At 39.5% G+C, this 22,701-nt stretch overlaps 1 protein-coding gene across 1 annotated transcript; it reads right to left on the reverse strand.

Annotated features, from left to right (window-relative positions):
* Window positions 1-4,083: 4,083 nt before the first annotated feature.
* Window positions 4,084-18,648, reverse strand: LOC310952790 (ras-related protein Ral-B). Its single transcript, XM_083921500.1, has 5 exons — window positions 18,535-18,648; window positions 7,337-7,540; window positions 6,438-6,646; window positions 5,840-6,017; window positions 4,084-5,716 (listed from the first exon to the last, which is right to left on the reverse strand). The coding sequence occupies exons 2-5, from the start codon at window positions 7,448-7,450 to the stop codon at window positions 5,594-5,596; spliced, it is 624 nt and encodes a 207-aa protein (XP_083777626.1). The 5' UTR covers window positions 7,451-7,540; window positions 18,535-18,648; the 3' UTR covers window positions 4,084-5,593.
* Between the last annotated feature and the right edge of the window lie 4,053 nt (window positions 18,649-22,701).

Here is a 22,701-nt window from a genome sequence, read left to right on the forward strand (position 1 = left end):
AGTTTCCGAGTGGCCACTAGGGGCAGGTTTCATAATAGAGCAGTTTCTCATTGACCCCCATGTTAAACAGGCCTTTTTTAAGAGCATAATTAAACTCATTCAAGGCCCGGTACAAAAAAAACATTCTAGTTTTTATGTTTAGGTCATATCTCCATGACAACACTGAAGGGGGTGAATTTTTTTGTACCAGGCTAGTTTTTATTTTATTGGAGGTTAAAGTTTATGGATAATTAGGGGCGCGGCCTCTAGAGTGACAGAGAACCTCTGGCCCTCACTTCTCCTCAGAGGTAAACGTCAGCCAGATGAACAAATCTCCTTCCCCCCAACGTCACATCAATGCCCTTTTTTGATAAGAGGAAATAAAGCGGAGTCAAAGTCTTGACATGATGGCAACTCCTGTAGGCGAGTACGATTGGATCAAGTTGAGAGAACAGACCTTAATTGAGAGACTTAGTCCGTTTTTTACACAGTCTATGATTTGCTCCGGTTAAAGACGACCTCATATCACTCACAAATCACCCCGGCTCTGATGGCATTTCACTGGCTTCCAATTGAATTCAGAGTATAGATCAAGATCCTCCTCCTCCTCGTCTATATCAGTGGTTTTGTTCCAGAGTACATAAGTGAACTGCTAATTCCATATACCTATGCTAGGCCCCTCAGGTCCTCTGAACAACAGTTTCTAGTCATACCACGTACAAGACCAAATACATGAGGGGACTGTGTATTTGCAGTCCTGGGTCCCAGGCTGCGGAACAGCCTGCCCCCTGGGACTCAGGTCAGCAAACTGTCTTGCATGCTTTCAGTCACAGCTTAAGACATTTCTTTATTTGAAATGTTTCTGTGTGTGAGTCATGCACTCTCCTATTTGTACTAATGTATAATGTCTAATATTTTGCTTTTTAATTTTAGATCTCTTTTGTAAAGCATTTTGTTACCTATAATTTAAAAGTTGTATATAAATAAAAAATAAAAATAAATACATTTAAGCCCCCTTCATGAAAAAAGTCCATTCTGCTCTGATTGGTCAGCATTCCCGGGTCTTCAGCATCTGCGCTATCAGCGTCTCTGCACTATCATTGCAGTCAGGGAATTACTGTAATAGCAATGTAGCCATTAAAGCTGTCTACCTATAGTATAGCCTAGTTTTGACATCACTGCCTTTAAACGAGCCGTACGGTTAAGTTTCTGTGTGCATTTCAGATTTTGATACTTTCACTGTATTTTTATGGACCTGCTTTATAATTAAAAAAAAAAAAACTTTTTACAATGTGGGACCTATAAGATTTTCTATTGAATTGTTTATTAAAGAATTAACAAGACACAAGGGGCTTCAGTTTATTATAGTAGTGAGTCTACTGACAGACTCTTTCATTACACTGTTAACCACAGTGGATCTTTACAGCAGACACCTACATTGGTTGTGAAACACACAAACACAGAAACCAGAACAGATGAGGACACCGTCTGCACTAAGGATTTGCTGAGGGAGCACCTCACTCTTTTTAAAAGGCAGGAATGGCAGGGAAAATAAGCGACGTATCAAACAGGCGTTTTTTCTTTCTCCCACTGACAGTCATTTGTGCTGCAGTGTGGAGCTGCTGATAGTTTTGCTATTACGGCCACACAGTGGAGGTAGAAGAGGTATTGGCTGTTGTTTCATGACAGTCGAAATACATTCGCTTTCTTCTTCTGACAGAGATAACAACAGCAATACACCGCTTAGTTCTAAAGTGACTGACATAAATCCGGCAATATGGTCAAATGTGACACGTGTGATCCATTGTCACGGTTTATTGTTGAAGATCAGTGCTGCAGTTGGTGTAGTTAACAATAACTGGCTTTGTTTTTTTGACATGTCAGTAAAGGATTTACTTAACACACATGAATGTATAATAGGGTTTGTTTTATGTGCGTCGGTTAACTTTGTCCAAGGTAAGTTGTTCAAAATAAAATACAAAAATGTAACTAATGTTATTGCAAATGATGTCACAATTTGTTATAATTGGTAGATAAACATACACATCATTATAAACTATTCACCAAGACTGCATGAACTCATTGTTTAAGGGCTTATAAACATGTGCCATCCGGTCAGTCAACAGTCAACACTGAATGAAGCCCAGCAGTGGAAAGCATAGTGAGAGCACTAATGATGCAGACAGACTGGGTCTACAGAATACCAAGACTGCCATCCTATGGTCAAACTGTGAACCCACCCGTCCCCCCTCTGAGACGCACCATGCAGACCACAGGAAATGGCACATTCGCTAGAATAGGAGTTATTCTCTACCCGTTGCATTCATCTTATAGGTCGCGCACAATTCCACCGAGTCTGTTTCTCTTTCTGTATAATAAAGGACTGTGATGGTGCTTTATCACATGAACATCCTCATCCCCAACATTAGCTCAGATATAATGAGGGTTACTCAGAGGACGGGGGCCTTCTCTACAGAATGATAAAAGACCAGAGAGTGCGCCGTGACACTGCATCGGTCATTAGCCTGGCTCACTTTGCCCTTTCATACATTTCTAAATAAGTGCCTTCCTGTGGGTTTAACGGACCACCTAATCTGCCTACTTAGAGGTGCAGGGGGAGAGTGGATACCCAGAGAGGCAAGTGTCAGGCAGGTAAATGTGCTTTTCAGAGCTGTGACATTACCAGCTCCTCTGGTGGAAACGCTGCCACAGGCTTTAAAACCTGGTAGGCTTCATCAGTGATATACATTTGGGGAGGGGATTAGTTTGTTTACGTGAGGCATGCAGTACTTGTGAAAAAGTAGCTGCAATTACAGGTTTAATTCACAGGAATTCTCTCTGCACTCTTTTTAAAAGGTGGACACTAAATTTAAGAATTCACCTGGTGTCCTCCTCTCTGATCAATACTAGTAAATAAACAATTCTCTCCAAAAGACCAGACAAGTAATCTAATTTCTGATGCTCTTAAAACACACATACTGGGGTTGCTGCATTGCCAACAAAAATAGACGGTTGATTTGAGAATATGATATTTGAGTGTTGACACCAAAGGAGAATTACTACAAATACTAATAGTGCTTGGAAAGATTAACTTTTCATTCCTGGAGAAAATACGATATAGACTGTATAGTATATGTAAATGACCAATCAGATCAGACTGGGCATGGGAGGGGGAGCTTAAAGAGAAAGCGATTCAGACAATGAATAATACTAGTATATGAGATATAGATATAGATGAGATATATATACATATATTTTTTTAAATATTAAAGCATGTTCTAATAAAAGCCAAAATTATGAACCTGAAAGTGAGCAGAATATGGGACATTTGGGTCCACTTCCCGTTTGGAAAGGCCCTGTACATCAACACATCAGAGGCATGGCACACTAACTGCTTCCTCATGGGAAAATATGGAGGACATGCAGTCGTACTAAAAGTCAGTGGTATCTCCTTCCTTTTACATGAGAGAGGGAAGAAGCATCCTACCTTCCTTCACAAGAAAAATGATTTCTAAGTGATATATGGTTTCTTTGCTGGGTGATGTAGTCAACCCTTTTTTCATGTTGTTAAATGAGTTTCACCGACCCGTCCACCCCCAGGGGTTGAGCAGCTAGAGTCCCCCAACTGGTTCATCTCAAAGATGACGTTACACTCATCCTGCCAAGTAGGATAAGCCTGTAAGGTTAATAAACACTGTGGTAGTACATCACTGTCAAGAATAACAGGCCGTTGGCACTCTTTACTAGATGGCAGAGAAACAATCATTGCAAAATGAGGAACTGCTGTTTTTTCTTGTTTTTTTACTAAACTGGAGCACAGAATGCCCCAAAGGGAACAACAAATGACAACCATAACATTTCACTTAAGTGGCTAATGCCAAAGTAACTGTACAGCGTCCATACAGTAAGTAGTGAGAGCAGTTCCATTACCGCAACCAGCCACCAGAGGGCAATGTGCAAGACCACTGGTCCACTGATGGAAGCCAACTGACTGACTCATTGTAATATAAAATATAAATTGGGATTGCTCAATGTAAACTTGTAATACATGAATGTATTCAAAATAATGTCCAGTACTTACAAAGAAAAAAAAAAGCATTTATTCAGCAACAGTGTCGCTGCAGAGAGATACGAGCATACTCACAGCTTTAGGGAGTAAATGAGAAAGGGAGGACATGTTACAAAGAATTGTTTAGGCAGTGGTAGAAACATCTTATTCACTGTAGCACTTGATTAGACAGTTAAGAAGTTGGCGCCCTCTTCAATGCTTCACTCACAGCCACAGAATTGTAGGATTTTCTGGTAAATTTACATACACTCAGTTAATTAACATACATACTGTACATCCACAAACTTTTGTGATTTTGTTGGCACAAACTATTTAAAAAAAAATAATTCTCCATTTAGCATGTAGTCCACTTCGGTTTTGGCAATGTGGTGGCAATGTAGTGCATATTATGAAAAAGTCCAAGAAATAAAAAGAACATCAGAATTTTTAAGAATAAGAAGATCTTATTGATTATAATTCCATCGTAGACCAGAAGTATGATGGCCTCCTGGATTGTCAACACCTGTCTCAAAGTACTGACTCAAAACTTCCAACGGTCATGTGAAACAGGGAGTGATCTGCACTGTAATAAGGGTGGGAAAGACCAGATTAACATACAGACAAAAAATACTAATAACCACATTATAACCTTAATTTCTCAACCTTGAAATATCTAACAAATGTTGTCAAATCTATTCAAAATTCTGGCTAAATTTAGGAGGTTTTCGCTTACGGCCACAAAAGACTTTAGTTGGCTGAAGTTCACCCAAAAAACTAAGAAAGGCCTGATAACGGTGAAATAAATTAACCCCCGTTTGGTTACAAGCCCTCTGATTGCACTGATTCTTCTGTGGTAAGAAAATCACAAATTCTTGGCTGAACTAAAAAAAAAAAAGACAGCAGCCTCAAAGGCTCATAATTAAAACATTTGAACGTTCCAGTATCAACAGCCATTCCAAACATGCTCTGAAATCAGAAAGATCAGTCTGGACAGATGAATGAATGATTGAATGAGGCCAACATCTTCAATAGACATGACATTAAGCGTTATCATAAAGAATCACAAATAAGACAGACAGCAGCATTAGAGTTCCTTGTAAAATTGATGAACATAGATTCAAAGGGTCTATACGAACATAGAGTAAGAATTATGCAGGTCAAGATTAAGATCTGGTAAAGAAATTAAGAGCACTGTTTACTTGACAAAGACTCAACAATTCTGGTGTAAAACACACTGAACCAAAGTCAAAGGCAGTATAATCGCTGAGTTTAACAGTGGCGAATATCTTGAGCAGCAGAGTTCGCGTCAGTGGCAGTTTGGTCATTGGCTTACTGTGAGCCATCAAGCACTGCAGTCGGAGTCACAGTCACAACAGTGGTTATCTTCAAATGAAACAGCAACTCAGATTTCATTCATTAAAAACTAAAAAGAAAAAAAATGTGGTTGAGATTGTTCTTAACACTAAACTAAAACCAGCTATTATAAAAAAAAAAACATTTGACGATCAAATGTTATGGATGACAATGGCAAGGACGCTCTGTGGGTTGTTAAGGTCCATGAAGATTTCAAAGTAAGCAGCATCTTTCTTTGAAGCTCTTCTTGTTCTTCTTGTTCTTTCCTTTTCCATTTTTGTCTTTGTTTTCTGACATTTTCTTGCCTCGTACTTCACGCATCAGGTCAAAGAACACCTGGGGAGAAAAAAGGAAGCATTATTACTTGTAAACAGTCGTAACAGCAAATCTGACATAGTTATGATAAAATTAAAATACATCAGTTTATAGTCACTATGTGTGATGGATATGTGGACACACCTTGTCGACATTGGCTCTGGTTTTGGCAGATGTCTCGACGTACTGGACGCCCCACTCCTCTGCCTTCCCTCGGGCCTCGTCCACAGATACCTGCCTGCGCTCCTCCAGGTCCGACTTGTTCCCTACCACAAGTAGAGGGATCTTGTCCTCTTCCGCCTTCACCCGCAAGATCTGTTCCCTGTTGGACAGCATAGCTTGTATTTTTGGCATTTTGTCTTCCTTGTGTCAATACTCTCTCTCTCTCTCTCTACAAATATTACATAACATGCTATAGAAAACCATCAATGCAAATCTGTGGTGCAGGTTATATTTTCAAAATGCTTCTAAAAAATCTTCTTACCTGGATTTGCATTACTAATTTAGGACATGGTACTGGCAGACTATGAAATGTATTTGACTGGGATTGGATGCAAAACTCCTTCTATAAATATATTCTACAACAACAATGCTATTTAAAACAATCCTATCAGCAATGGTCAACATGTACTGGCTGATATGTGATTTAAGGCCAAAACACAATGCAGTCTAAGCTCTCATCGGTGCACCATTTACATGTTTTCAGTCCATTACACAGACAGAAGTAGGCAGGACACAGTACCTGAACTCAACAGTGGCAGTAAAGGACTCGTGCTCTGTGATGGAAAAGACCAACAAGAAGCCCTCCCCACTGCGAAAATAGTTGTCCCTGATAGCAGCGTAGTCCTCCTGGCCAGCTGTGTCCAGGATGTCGATCTGGACCTCCTCCCCATCCAGAACCACCTTTTTCCTGTAGCTGTCTGCCTTGGTGGGCTCATAGTCCTCCACAAACTAGGGATGAAAAGATACATTTATTTAGAGATTTCGTAGCACAAAAATATGCTACAAGCCGTATTTACAAGCGTAAAGCATGAGCAGTCATGTGTTAAACTGGTTAAAATGGAAGCACATCTGACTCATCTAATAGACATCAGACAGATGACTGAAAAAATGCAGCGGATATGCTGCTTGGTAGCAGAGCCTGCCGTAGCGGTCTCTGCCCTCAGTTGAGTGTGGATGTTCCAGTAAACAACATCTATGGTCAAGAAAACAGTGTTCTAGAGAAAAGTGTCCTTTTACAAGAATCCATGTTGACCGTGTAGTAGTTTTGCAGCACCTCTGTGATGTAGGAGCTTCTATTCTACATCACAGAGGATGTTTCCGACAATCTCGTTCTTACTTTCATATAACAGATCGCAGCTACACTTTTCTGATTCATTATGGAAGGAACACTTCTTTAAATTGGTTCACATTAAAAGCTTTCTGTCTGTGATGCCTTTAAATGGGAACCTTTTAGAGTAATCCTGAGAAAGTCAACATGTTTAGCCAATAGGTGATCTGTAGATTAAGATATTGGCTTAAAAATAAAAAAGTGAAGTGGTAAAGAGGTAATTGTGACCCGCACTTTTTTTTTTTAAACCTATACTTCTCTATCTGCTTTTTAGCTGTTTATGGTCGTTTTGTATGGGTGTTTGGACTCACCTCATCATACATGAACTGCAGGGTGAGGGCTGACTTCCCCACGCCTCCACTGCCCACCATTATCACCTTGTGGAGTGCCAGAGAGCTCTGGTTTTTACTTTTACTCGTAGCCATCACTGGATTCTTCTTTGTATCTCTTTCACACACTCATTCACATGCGCACACACACCCACGCATACACTTCCTCACTGTGACACTGACAACCTGTGAATGACAAAAGTGAAAACAGTAAACCACCATGCAGAGAGAACTGCAAGGACAGATGACAGTTGTTACTTAACAGCCTTCACTACTACAGTAACTTGCTGTGCCAAGGCCCTAGGCTTTGCTCCAACAAATCTTGAATCCTAACCCTAACCCTTCTACCCATTAAAGTGCCAAATTGCCTCCTCATGAATCCTACAACTTTATAAAGTTCACCATCAAAAGGTCATTGCAGCTTATCAGAAGTAATGAAGCTATCATTCTCCGCTGTGAGGCAGCATTTAGGAATGTATTAAAGTAGAGAATCATGTGCTAACCTCGTTAAAAAGAAGGACTATATCATTGCCAATCTATCTGCACTATGCGGGCCCTGCCCTCAGAAGGTGAAAGCTCAGTCAATTGCTTTCAACTGACTTATCTGTGTCAGACAACTTCCACGAGAGTGCAAATTAACTATGATGAAAATGCCTGCCTGCTGTGTCTTAACCTGCAGAGCCTTTGGATAGACTGTATCCAGAGTCACATGTGCACAGTTTCATCAGAGGACAAGTCAAAACAAGTCATCAATCTGCCATTAGTAGCGATCTATTGAGCATACTTCACCAAAGCCCATTTCAAACATGCACTGCAAATATTAATTTACATTACCCCTATGAGCCGTATGTGAGCATGCAAATCTCCAGTTGGATTGAACTCAAACTGACTTTACGCTGCCAGCTCCCTTATTCAAAGTCAGTGTATTGTCTGCTGAAATCAAGGAACAGCATGAGACCCGGTTGTGCATGAAAAAATTATGAACTGGCTATGTGGCCATGGTGGAATCCTGGTGTCATGTCCTGCCTCCTGCAAGCTCTAGCCAGGTGCCACCCCTCACCTACAGAGTATTTCCAGTAAGTGAGAACATGTCTGACACAGAGACAATCTCCTGTTGTGTGCTACATTAGGTTTGTACGGTATAAACAGCATAGGTAGTAGGAATTGGGCTACGGTATGGATTTTGACTTTACCGTGTTACGGTATAACACAATGCGTGCGGATTCGGCCCTGCGATGGAATATTTACCCTACCTTTGAGTAGAAACCTATGTGAAAAAGTCATTCTGGCAGCAGTGGCCAATGTTGACTGCTGTCCTGTCTCAGCGCACCAAATACCAGCATTCCACATTCTCCTTCCTGTGCTTTTGTGTCGCTCCTCTCCGTGCCTGTTGTTCTTGCAATGGTTTCAGTCTGGTTAAATCTGTGGTTGAATCACCACCACAATGTGTCTTTCTACTTTGAAAAAACAAAAGGTTGACTCTGAAAACCGACAATTCAACAGCGAATGGACAGAGAAGTATTTGTTTATAACTGTCACTGTGAAACTGTGAGTGTGTATCGGTGTAAAGCAAAAATCTTAATTGGTAAAGTAACAAGTAACTTAAGTTACTAGATAAATGTAGTGGAGTTAAAAGTTAAAAGTAGAATATTTCCCACTGAATTGTAGTAGAGTAGAAGTATGAAATAGCATGAAACGTTAATACTCAAGTAAAAAACAAGAGCCTCAAACTTGTACTTCAGTACAGTAATTGTACAGGGATTCAGAAGCATTATTGTAGAAATTTTAAGATAAAATATACCTAGATATAATACCGTTACAGTCTATGCTACAAATTATACCGCAACATACATTTTAGACCATACAATACAGCCCTATGCTACATATGTGAAAGAGAAACATATGACAATTTCTGGACCTGATACAGCTCTTTCTGAGACCTGAAAAAAACAGCTCAAAATTACTAGTGCTATTTTGTTATATCAGTTATATCTTTGACCACAGGATCAAATTTCTCCATGATAGGTTAACTCCACTTATGGGAATTAGACATGCGGTCTTATTGCAAAGAAATATATCTAGCTGTATCAGCAGATATTACCATAATTATTGGATATTGGCAAAAAGTTCAATACTGAGCATTCCAGGTTTGACTGTAATGGTACACTGCATTAAAACGGCCATTAACACAGCCATAAATGGGCTTTCCATCATTTAATCCTTCAGAGACAGGGTCTGGCATTTTGCCTTTCATTGTATTGGTCGATAGTTGTACACGAACGACAGAAAATGAGACTAAAGTGAATTCCTGCACTTCCCCATTATAGGGTGCATCTCAGACCACTGAGACTGTCTCTAGGCGATCAATCAAACAGCCACACTGACAGAATTTCACTGCTTTCTGTCTGATTAATACAAATGAGATTCAGCTTTCGTCCGTTAACCCTTTGGCAAATGTTGAACTTAGAGTTTTTGGTGTGAGCACTTAAGGGTTGTTGTAAGGGCTCCACCCTTTGCAATCCTGCTGAATGGGTCAACAGTAAGCAACCAGAAACCCAACACCCAGCCATTTACTCATCTCACTAGCAACTACGAACCAATACACAGTTGAGTGTCTGGTGAGAATGTCAACAGATGTCATATTGTATGAATACAAACTGATGTCATGTTGAGCTAAGCAATAGAGCAAGAGTTGTGCCAGACACATTGAATTGGTATCCTGAAAGTCTGTCTATTAGCTGATTCAACGTGTTGTTACATCCCAGGAAACAACTTCTTGTTTACCTGTAGCTTCTTTCCCCAAATCATTTTATCTCCCTCTGTGGAAAGAAAAACAAACTTCCCTCCTCTTGGGATGTCACACTAATGGGAGCAATGAGGTGATTCATAGCATTATTCACAATCTGCTCCTCCCCAACAGTAAACATTTCATTTCAACTCATAAAAGCGAGACGAGTGTGCACAAAGTTAACTAGACAAAGCAGGGGGAAGAAAACATTTCTGCTTATGGCTCATAGCCCCAACTGATTTTTGTGTTTTTACATTAAAAGGGTGTCATACTGTGGTGAGATTTTCATGTCTTTGTTTATTAGGCTATAGCCTTTTGAGGTGCTATATAAATAATGAGAAATTATCAAAATGGCATAAGATGCCGGTTCCCATTAAAGATAGAAATTAAGAACCAGTAATAAAATGGAATTGATAACTTGCAATAAGGAGACAAAGGGTCAAGACCGTGTGCTATGACAACTTTAACATTACACATGCAGGTTTAGCAGATTTCTTTCTTTGAAATACCTAAAAGCCTAAATAAAAAAGAAAGCTGAACAAATATTCTATACTTCAGACACTGATAACTTATGTAGGCCTACTTTTTTTCCCCACAGAGAAAATATGAATCGATAAAGAATCGGACGATAAGCAGAATCAATACTGGCACTGGTATCAATTAAATCGTATCATTCCCATCCCCAGTTCCGATTCCAGTTTGTGACTGGTTGTCAGCTGGAAAGGTCTCTCGATTCCCATTCCTAATGATGATCTAGAAATACTGATCAATGAGAGCAGACTGAGCTTTTTAGGGAGGGGCACTTAACAAAACTGGCGTAGATAGATACTGTATATTGAAAATAAACATTTTAATAGCAATAAATGCAAGTATGAAGCTGAAATGGGCATAATATGGGATCTTTGAGGCTTTATTGGAAATGTAGAAACTATGTCACAACCCTAACGAAACCCATGACACCAACTTAAAAACCCCGTAAGGTGTCCGTAGTTTCACATACATTTCCACACACACATTTCCTTGCATTGTCCAAAAGCAGAGGGGGACATGTGGTTCGCATCAAATAAACCTAGGCTACACTTCAGCATGCCAGCTAAAGCATGACACTATGGACACTGAGGAAGTGGCACCATGGTTCCACTCTCCCTCACCAGGAAGTCTGACCAGGGCTCTTCCTGTGTTTGTTATCAGTAACCAGTCCAGTGAAAGGGCTCATAGGAAGGATGTCTGTACACACATACACACAATTACACACCGTCTGAAAGAATCTATGTCAAACTCAGCACTTATGCAGAGGGGTCACTATCTAAATAATTCACTTGTAACCCACTTCCTTATGCACACGTACACACACATAAATCCCAATGCTATAAATAAAGCAATCGGAGTTAATAAACTAAAGGGAGGAAAGATATATGCTTAGCACAAGAAAGTGCTTGGTGCAATTTTCCAAAGGAAGTTCAGACCTTAGGGCAAGGGTTCCACCATATTTCCACCTGCTGCAGTTCAACCACGTTACATGCAGCATTATAATGGAGGGTATTGGCAGAAGAGGAACTCATATTTAGGCCAGACCCAGATATGGAATTAGAGTGTTCTTGGTGCTTGTTCTTTTTAAAAAGGTACGTTTATGGAGGAGGAGGGGTACAGTCTAACAGACCACTATAGCTGCTAAGCTCTTGAAATATAGATGATACCAGTGCAGTGTGGGTTAAAGGAATTCATTAAGAGCCCCTTTAGAGAATGGGGTAGTGTTCGTTTCCAGTTCATCTCAACACTGGCATGGATGCTCCAAGGTTCTCCAGGACTCACACAAACACTAATAAAAGATTTACTGCAAACAGACAGAGCCAAAGAATGCTAGTTGATGCTACCAAGCCTCACAAACAGTCCATTTATCTTAAATAGAACATAGAACACTACCAATCACTGATGCTCTACATTTAGCATGCTTTGAGTTATTAGGCTGACGTCCATTAAAAACTATTTAATCACTTTACTGTCTAATTCTAAAGAGTGTTAAAATGGTGACTGGTATTTGAATGTATTCTTATTTTGAAAAGTGTTAACTAGCCTAGATGTGTGTGTGTGTGTGTGTGTGTGTGTGTGTGTGTGTGTGTGTGTGTGTGTGTGTGTGTGTGTGTGTGTGTGTGTGTGTGTGTGTGTGTGTGTGTGTGTGTGTGTGTGTGTGTGTGTCTCAATTCAGTATATCTGAGAAGTTGCAGAGGCCCAGATGACTCTCTCTCTCTCTCTCTCTCTCTCTCTCTCTCTCTCTCTCTCGTTACACATTCCTGAGGTCACAGGGGTGAGGGGATTTCCTCTCCCCATCTGATGGAGAAAGCAGGGCCTTTTCTGGCCCAATAACAATCCATAAAACTCTAAGGATCTGAGAAGAAGATTAGTGGCTTAGTGTGGCTGTTTCTCTCATCAGTGGGTCTAAGTCAACCAAAACAATCTGAGGTGGTATATGGTGGGGTGTGGCTGAATTGACACACTGCAAAGTTGCACTGATTCTATGTGAATATTAGTTACAGGATGTGATGTCATTTGAGGGGAGAAAATTATGGTGAAAGTCCACTCAAAAACATTGTGGTATTTATTCTACTTGCAAAATGTGTTTTGCCTCTCCATATTCCCTCATACACCACTAACTCTTGTTCCATCCAAACAGATTCCTCATTGATAGGTCTGCTGCAACAGTGCGCAACTCCCTCACTAATGCACCAGCTGCAAAACTCTTGCTGTGCCTCATTCAATTTCTACCACTCAGACTGAAAATGTTCCTCACTTGTACTCCAGAAAATGTGAAGACAGACTGAGGTCTTTGTTTCAGGATAGCTACCTATCTAACTAGTCATAATCACGGCTCACAGTAGAGAAAACAATATAACCTAGATGAGTCGCCTGAGTCATGAGGTTTGTGAAAGACTGGGTCTTCTGTAACACACAGAAAGGCAAGATCCTAACATTTGTTCATCACAGAGCAACCAGCGATGTGCAATTTAACAGCAAATAGCAGCGGAGCATTGCAGAAATGTGTTTAGAGAAGATACCATAGTTATAATGGTTACCGCCAACGGAGATCAGAAAAATGATTTGGCCCACTTAAAAGATGGTACACAGAAGCAAAAAAAGAAATTCTCTAAAAGCACACCGCAATGCATACTAACAACCCTTGGCCAGGGTAGTGCACAGAGGAGCCTTTGACGAAACCGGGCAGCAGGCCGGGCAGCAGGGAACTAAATCCTCTCTGTGGTACAATCCTACCTACTTCAGCAACACCGAGTGATGTGCATTTTCATATACATCTCTATTCTTAAACAGAATTTCTTCTCATTCATATGGAAATGATCGTCATGGAGAAAGTGTACTGCAGTCTTCACTCCTAACTGATCCCGTTCAGCAGTCAGAACAATCACTCAGGCGAAACATCACACCATGTTGTGGTACTGTATATAGACAGCAAATACATACATAATGACATTCACATTGTGATGAAAAAGCTTCACTTCTGGGGTCTAGCCTATAACACACAGCAGACATCCTCTCGAACCTCCCTGCAGCCAGCCCTGATGATCTTATCCAAACACCCATGCCTTTCCCATTACTTAAGCATTCCAATGGATTTGTTCAGGGCAGATCTCAGCGAGCCCCCTAATGATCTCCAACTTACTAATTATTTTTTTAATTTGCATTACAGGAAACCCAACAGACTCAGTTTCAAGCCACCCATGCTAGAGGCCTGCCACAGTGCCATGACAGCACCGCAGAAAGCGCTACCGTTTTGAGTGGTTGCTAACACTTGAAAAACACTTGACCTATATAAATACAGTCCGTTTACCATTATCCTTTACAGTTCTACCTCAATCTGCCATGCGATACTTCCATGCTGGAACTATGGTGCATACTGTAACCTGCAGCTTAAACACATACACGGGATTAACGAGACAGCCAGCAGGTGTCTTTGTCACCAACTTAAACATAAATAGGCACACAACAACTATACATTTATGGACTGAGACAATCCCCATTCACTGCTTGTAGGTGAAATTATGGCCTTGCCTGGAAAAGTACAGTGCACATTTACAATGTACGTATGTGCCAATGGGTAGATCAGCTGTAGAGTAGAGCAGAGGCTGAGGGATGAGAGGGATCTCAAATATCTCCTCTCTGCACATATCCTCTATATACTCAAAGTGGGCATCATACATTGCAAGAAACACACTGCAAACTCAGTCATCAATATTGACAAACAAGAACTGACAGACAGGCTGATTATCATTAAATAGGTTACTGCTCACCATTTTCTGAACCACACTGTTTTAACACACATAACCACACACGCGGAGTAAGAGGATAAGTAGCCTCAAACAGGGCAAAGTAAGCATAGCTCGTGTGCTCTCGTGACATAATTGGTTTGGCATATATTAGCTGTGGCTGTGACATATAGTTACATTTTTTAAGAAGGCCAACATGGCCTACACATGAAGCCTCTGCAATGGTTAACAGGCCCCTGGATGCCAGCAGTGGGTTAAGAGGAATGGGTGCATCAAAAAAGTTGAATTATCACTTTGCTCTGCAAACAAATATTTGCATTACGTGTTCCTCTTCCCTTGTAGGAAACCGGGTGTACTGCTTTTCATAATTGGTCCCTTACACATAGCAATCGCATCTACCAGTATGTCATATTGGCTGCCTTGAGGGGAGAAAAATCACTCTACCCTTGAAGTAATTAATTCCCCTGCAAGTGGGAAAAAACGGAATTGTCTGATTCACATAACCTGGAGAGAAGTTGGGAATTCAAAGCAACAGTACACTGTACATATTGTCAAACTTTCATAGGATTTATTTTTTCCCAGTTTTTTGAGTCTTTGTTTTTTTACTGAAATAAACAAGAGGGTGAAAAAAATAATTCTCCTATGTACCTGACTGCATGTTAAGATGTGCTTAGATCATAGGCTGGATTCTGTCCGATGACTGCTAGGCTTGTTGTTGGGATCCCCAATTAATGACAGCTCCTCGCATATTCTACAATGGCCACATGGGCAACATCTTTTTCAACTATTCCTCAGGCATAGTTTGTACAGTAATTAACTGATGTTCACACAAAATAAACCTCCCTTCCCACCTACTGACAGAAAGCAGACAACCGATGACTATCTCCTGCACAAAAATGACTCATTTTCCAAGTCCACAAAATAGCCTTACATCGGTCTTTTTGCCTTTTCACTCTACTTCCACACTGCCAACATCATAAGCAGATTATTTTTTTGACTCGTGCTATTACACACCAAGAACCTAGGTAATTTGGGAACCTCATCAGAAAATGAAAAACTGGTTGAAAAAGCCAACCAGGTTAGATCCAAAATGAGGGAAATAAAGTATTGCTTGCTTGTCATATTCTAATAAGTAGCAGTAATAGGAAGGAAACAGAGGGATTAGAAATAAGAAAAAAACATTTGAGTGAGGAACTACATGTTTGGAGCTACAGGGATAAACATCCAGGCAGTCTCGACAGGGAAAGATGAGGAATGCAGAGCCTGCTCAGCCTCATTCACAAGACCTTAATTCACCTTTTGTCATTTGCTTGCAATGGTTCTAAGACTATGCCAGAATTACACCACAATCCAGCTGTGTTGTGGTTCGCATTAAGCAGCTACAATGTTGTTCAAAGTCAAACAAAGAGGCACTGACATATTCCATTAGTTTGATTTTCACTAGAAGGTTTTCACTTCCTGTGATGGTCTAAAAGTTGATTCTAGCATTTTCCTAAAAAGTCTGAAGCATTTTCTAATATTAAGTAACGATGTGCTTTGGTGGGGAAACAACTAAAACAGTGTCATAAAAACAGCCAGCAATAGTTCCAAAACAAAACCACCTGCGTCAGATTTCTTTTAAAAATAATAATGATTTTAAAAAGAGAACACTACTGGAGACCTACAAGACTGCAAAACAATTCCTGAATTGGTTTCCCTGACCATGTTCCGATTGTGCTGTAATCAGCATTGTGCTCAAGAGTTGTTTACGCCGGAGTTGCCTGCATGTCATTCAAGATGTGTTAACTGTGATATTCAGTGACACTTGGTGACGTGAACTTAACACACAGGTTTATCCTTCAACAAACTTAACCTGGGGACATATAGGATGAGATTTCAGGCTTGGACACACGACAGCTATTTTTACTGACATTGGTAAATGGTAAATGGACTTGTACTTATATAGCGCCTTTCTAGTCTTCTGACTACTCAAGGCGGGGTTCAGTGTCTTGCCCAAGGACAATTCGACATGTGGACCAGGGTAGGTGGGGATCGGGGGACCCACATTGGGATTGGGGCACTACACAATAATGATCTATCACAAGAGAATCTGTTATCTCACTCAAACTGTCATTATTTTGACCAGCTGCTAATTGTGTGCACTGTTATGATCTTGAAGATTGAGCGTGGATGTACGTCTTGCAGTGAGCAACAGTGTGGTCATATGCATAACATCAGCCAATTTTTTTTTCTACTGGGTGATCAGCACGCCATGTTTTAGGCAGCGACCTTCATGTGTCAGGGTGAGTTATAATTGAGAGTCAATGTTTACCTCAAATGCCACCACAATACCTGATTAATTCAGACAGATTGACTTTGGTTATGGAGAATATGTATGTATGTATGCATGTATGTATGTATGTATGTTTGTATATATATATCAATAAATAAATATAAATAAATAAATAATATTGCCTAAAGGGTGTAACACATAGTCCTCACATAAAAGCTTACATGCACTGATCGATAATTCTTTCACTGGACATATTGAATAAATAACTGAAAAAATGTGGAGTGGAGAACATTCATAATACAGCTCTGAATGTAAAAATTGAAATTCTGGATTTATTTAGTAAAAAAAAGACTATGGAAAAAAAGATGATAAAACAGCATGTTCAAGTATTTTAAGGTTTTCTGAACTAGGCCTTAATCACCCTTGAGACAATGGATGAATCTGGATGATGAATTATTTTTGCCATTTTCCCTTGATACAAAAAAAAAAGAAAAAGAGTATTATTAATGAGACAGAAGTGTGTGTTGCTCTCTGCCAACAATATCCCTTCCACAACCCCCTCAACCTGTCTCTGTAAATAAAAAAAGGCTGATTAGCATCTGCAAAATATAGCATCAGTAAACACAAAAGTCACTACTTAACAACAAATACATGTTGGCTATCCAGCACCCAGGGTGCCATATTAACTTGTTTGTCCACTGGACAAATGGCTAGTAAAAGTTTCAATTTTACCTGCCACAAAATAGATTACCACTCGCATATTTTACCAACATTTGGCTGGTAAACGGTGCTAGTTTTGTACCCTGACAGCACCCATATGCTGTGTATATATATACACAAATGTAAAAACTGCCTATGCTAGCACTAAAACAATTCTATTTTGACCTTTGTATTTTGGCAAAGTGACCACATTAGTAAATTGCCCCAAAGCAGAGCACATGGATCAGCAAAGGTTCTTCTTAAGAGGGTTTCAACAGGCCACCTAGAAAGGAAGAGATTTAACTATTATAGTATGTGTCAATACCGTTATTAGAACCCATATAATAACTCACACATGCCAAAACAGAGTGGTGGGAAAACTACTCTGTCCCACTGTTTTTGCTGACAGTTAGGATTATACCAACGGGCTGAAGAAACCATGAGCCAGTCTGGGTGTGTCTTCTCAGGGGGGGAACTTTTCAGAACAAACCAGTTGGCGTAATTGCCGAGGGGAATATGAAACAAAGAGCTAATTAAGCATAATATTAGCTTCCCTAAAACTCCTACAACAAATATGGTACATGTGTCAAACACGTAATGGAAGTGAGCGCTAACATAACAATAGCTTTAAAGCTAACGGCAGTTGATCATCAACACTAAAAGCTCATAAACATGGACTTTTGTCCCTGAACATCGTAACCGTAACCAGAACAACACAACGCTAGTTAGATGAATGCAAACACATTCAAATAGGTTTGCTCTTATTCATTTAAGAAAAGAAAAAGTACCCACAAATTAATGTAAATTCAGTCCACATCACGTTAAACAACAGTGGCTAGCTAACATAAAGATACCTTACCAGACAGTATTAAGGTGCCGTCTAATGTTAGCCGTATACGCATTGAACATATGCATACATGACACGCACACTATGGCATTACAGCATACTTTAGGTCTAGCGGGTTAGTTAAAGCAAGTAATTAGGAGTATATGTGAACGCATCTCGTGTTGAGCGGTCACCCCTCTGGGTCCGTTGGTCGCTCGTCCTTCCTTAAAACAGGTGTGGTACTTTGTTACTCTCTTACGGCCACGAAGAACAAACACCCAGTCATTTCTCTCCATTATGACATTTGTGAAGTCTTACCAAAGCAGGATTTGTATTTCTGCCCTCGGTCGATGTTATCTTGATGGCTGCATTAATAGAGCATTTCGGGACATCGGTTCTCTAAAGCAAACCGCTCCTGCAACAAAAGCCCCACCTTCCGGATGTCAAAGCTACAGATGACAGGATGTAGCGTCATCACCGCTGACGTCGTTTATTTTGGTTTTCTCAAGACAAAATAAATAAATACTTTTTAATAATAAAATATTTTTTCAAGACATGTTCGACCCGTTCAATGCAACAAACGACTCTTACTAAAATAAAATATGCTAATAATAATAATAATAATAATAATAATAATAATAATAATAATAATAATAATAATAGTATAAGTCTAGTCTAGTATACTTTTGCTGACCATTTCAATAGTCTCCGATTTATTTATTTATTTATTTATGTATTCATTTGTGTAATTTTTTTTAAAATTTACCTACAGTTCCTGGAAGTCATTGTCAAGTGTAACATTGTAATATATGAATGCAGAGTTGCTGCTAATTGTAATGGCTTACAGAGATAATGCAGGAATACAACTGTATTTGTTTTATTCATTTACTATTGATTAAAAAGATTAGCTGTTTGGTCTTTAAAATGTCAGCACACTGTGAACAAATTAAAAAGCCCTCAAATAACACAAATCTAAGAAATATTCACACTTCAGAAGCTGTGAACAGTACATTATTGGCTTGTAAAAACAATACATGACAGCCACATTGCAAATTTTAGTTTTGTATGGAAATCTATTGATGCCTTGAATGGCATAATATACAACCAAATGTATAAAACGCAGTATCCCAGTTTGCAAAATGGTAAGTTGTGATGTTAAGTACAAGAAATGTGTGGTGGATGTCGAAATACAAAACCACTGGTATGGCTTTTTAACAATACAATTATATCTTCATTATTTGTTTCTAAGAAATGACAGAACAAAATGTGACAAATAATTGTTTGAACAAACTGGAGGAAGACAGTTTAGTTGATAAAGCGGAAATAGGCAAAAACCTTTTTTTGTGTGTTTCTGTCTACACCTACATTTTAATGAAACTTTATATCTAACTGATGTTATGTTGCTGTAGAGAAGACAAAGACAATACATTGTTAGGAGTAAAGAAAACTATAGAAGCCTATGACAGTTTTGGGATAGCAGATGGATGAAGTCCTATTAAAATGTATATTTAAATTTAAAATAGGGCTAGTCCATAATGAGTAACAGCATTGCAGTGCAATGATAGTGCCCTCTATGACCATAGGGAGACTGAGTATAGCAACTAAATGGATGGTACAGCTGTGGGCTTTTTTAGGTTGTATTTATTGACTTAACTAAAAGCTCGTCATTATGCTCTCCCAAACGATTTTGTTAGCAAAGGTCCATAGCCACTGGCCTCAAACAAGAAAAGGAATATAAATGTGTGTACGCTTTATTTCCTCTCCATCTTAATTGCACTAGGGGAATAGAGAACACATACAGTATGTTTCAGGTCTCAGCCCTCTTAAGCATATGACACTGATGAAGGGGCATTTAGTTTATGCTCTAGAGGTTTTGTCACATGAATTCGTGGACACAGACATTAAAAGAACAGAAACCACACTCTTGATTAAACATATGATTACATAATTTACGTTATACCTCCTGCCAGTGTGAATACAAAACTAATTTCATCTATACATGGAGGGGCACAACCTATAGACTTCACTTCATGAGGAAATTTTATGATTAGTACGCTAGAAATCTGCTACATGTAGACAAGATATTAAATTATTTCTATACATTATCATAATACGGAATACATTAAATGCACTGGGAATGAAAGCCCCTCTAGGCAAGGGCGAGACACTAAATCAAGTGTGTATTGGCTGCACTGTTTTATTCAGTGTTCCCCTCTGGCCTTAATGAGGATTTCGACCTTGCATGTTTCCTCTACTAGTTTTCCCACTTTAATCATGGCCTTAGATCATATCTATGCTTTAGATCATTGATATATTGGAGACCAGGCGAGTATAGATATAGAACAACAAGAGCTTAATGCCCTAGACTGGCCTGTATGGCTCTACTTTGTTTTTTTTGTCTCAGTGGAGGTAATTATGTGATTGATTTTATACACCTCTGAGTACAAATGTTGAGAATCCCTTAGTGCCATGCAAAAAGCTGAGACCTGAAACATTTTTGTTCTCTTTTCCCTCGCTGCTCTTAAGGTGAGAGGAAAATAAATTGAAGAAGCATATTGGGAGTGAAGATCTTTATATACTGTACTTTCTCCTGTTTTAGGTCATATTATGCCCACAAGCCATACAATACCTGATGTATTCGCAGAATCCCTGGAGAACCATCCATTCCAACAAAAGTAGGCACAATTCCAGCACTGAACCCATTCATGTGAAACCATCTATTTACAATTATACGCAATTAAATGCTTCTTGTCTGACAGAAGTAAAGACAGACAGGGTGTCTCACAATCAACGGTCTCCCTACTCTAAGATACGGCAGCAGACGGTGCGGAAGACTTGCTGCTCCAGCCAGATAATGAAGAAGGGTCTTATGGTGTACAGCGGGAAAAAAAAGGCAAAAACCACAGTGACGCTATTGCAGAAATTTACCTACCAATTCTGAAACTGGGTAGGGTTTTTTCTTTATTACTGGTACAGCAGATTCGGTTTGTTTTGCTGTAATTACTGACAGCCACATGTCGACATTTTACATTACCGCTTACTGGCGACAAATTGTAGCCTGTCCTTATAGGATGTTAGTGACATTATGTACACACCACTGACACAAACTGCTGTTGATTCATGCTTAGAGATTTGCACTTTATTTTGTATTTCTAATTAAAAGAAGCAAGGTCAGACTGTTTCCTAGCATTGCATTAAAAATATAGTCTTTCATTCTCAGTAATTTATATACTAATTAAATTTTCAACAAGGTACATATCCCTGCTGCATTGTTTTGTAGATTCATTCATACACTGGTGCTTCCACTTCTCTTGACAAGATAACAAAAAATTGGAATACCTTGCATTTCATTGGAGATAATAGCTGCAAAATGTTTGTGGTTCAATAGAGCGCACATTAAGAGAATTGTGCAAATTGCATGTGAGGTAAAAATGTCCTATGTCCCCAAGGTCCCAAATCATGCTCATTTTCAGGCTCATACTTGGGGTTTCTAGTAGAACATGATTACATGCTTTAATGTAATAAAAACACATTATTTGTCATATTGCAGTCTGAATATACCTGTAGTCACCCTCTCCCAGTCTGATTGCTTAGTGTTTCTGAGTTTTCCGCATCTGCGCTCTCTGCACTGTCAATACAACAGGACAATGACAATGCAGCAGCACCTTTCTACCTATATATAGTATAGTTGTGACATCACAACTGTACAGAAGTCCTGATTGCTCGTTTAAAGACAAAGTTTCTGAATTTGGTTGTGTGCATTTCGGTGGATTGAGAGTTTTACAGTATACTTTTACAGTATTTATATAGCACCTAACTGTGCTTTATAATAAAAAAAAGAGACATTCAAATCTCACTTTTTACAATATGGGACCTTTAATTGACAAAGTTTTGCGGGCATATCTCTCATCAAGTGTAAAAATCCTGTGCGCCCATGTATAAAGAATACTTTTCTTCTGCTCTTGTCCCTCAGTGTAGGAGTAAAAAAGTTAACCTTGACTAACAGTTTTAGATGAAACCCTGAAAGCACACGAATGAGGAAACTGCAGTCTCATTTGCACAAATAAAGCTGGCGGGCTGATGTGAGACCATAACTCAACCCAGTCAGTGATCAGTGAGGGGGGAGAAAACTGCACCGTTGTATTTGTGCAGATGGGAGGACTGTGTCTTCTTTGGCAGAGGATGATAAGAACGTGGGCAAGAAAAGCACAAGCTTTAACAAAACAAACCCTTTAGCTTCTAATTTGGTGCTCAGCCTCCATTCCTGAACAATCCCGGCGGCTACGGGGCTGCCAGACACCTGCATCGTTTTGATGTAGTAGCACTTGTACCTGCACAGCTTTTGTACTTGACTTCAAAGTCCTAGGGCTGGGACCACCTTGCCTACTAATACATACCACTGCCAGCGCAGTCTGTTCATATCAGCACTCAGTCTCTGTGGGCACTCATTTAATTCAAGAGGAAGATTGACACTTCTGCTTTTTC

The sequence above is a fragment of the Echiichthys vipera genome (assembly GCF_963691815.1).
Source record: "Echiichthys vipera genome assembly, chromosome: 10".
Taxonomy (NCBI): Eukaryota; Metazoa; Chordata; class Actinopteri; order Perciformes; family Trachinidae; genus Echiichthys; species Echiichthys vipera.

What these genes read in the sequence shown, in the direction of transcription:
- LOC310952790 (XM_083921500.1), bottom strand. Translation starts at nt 7,450, where the DNA reads ATGGCTACGAGTAAAAGTAAAAACCAGAGCTCTCTGGCACTCCACAAG. An exon ending in ACTGCCACTGTTGAGTTCAG is followed by an intron (nt 6,018 to 6,437) that starts GTACTGTGTCCT and finishes GCTGTCCAACAG; the next exon opens with GGAACAGATCTTGCGGGTGA. An exon ending in CCAGAGCCAATGTCGACAAG is followed by an intron (nt 5,717 to 5,839) that starts GTGTGTCCACAT and finishes TTTTCTCCCCAG; the next exon opens with GTGTTCTTTGACCTGATGCG.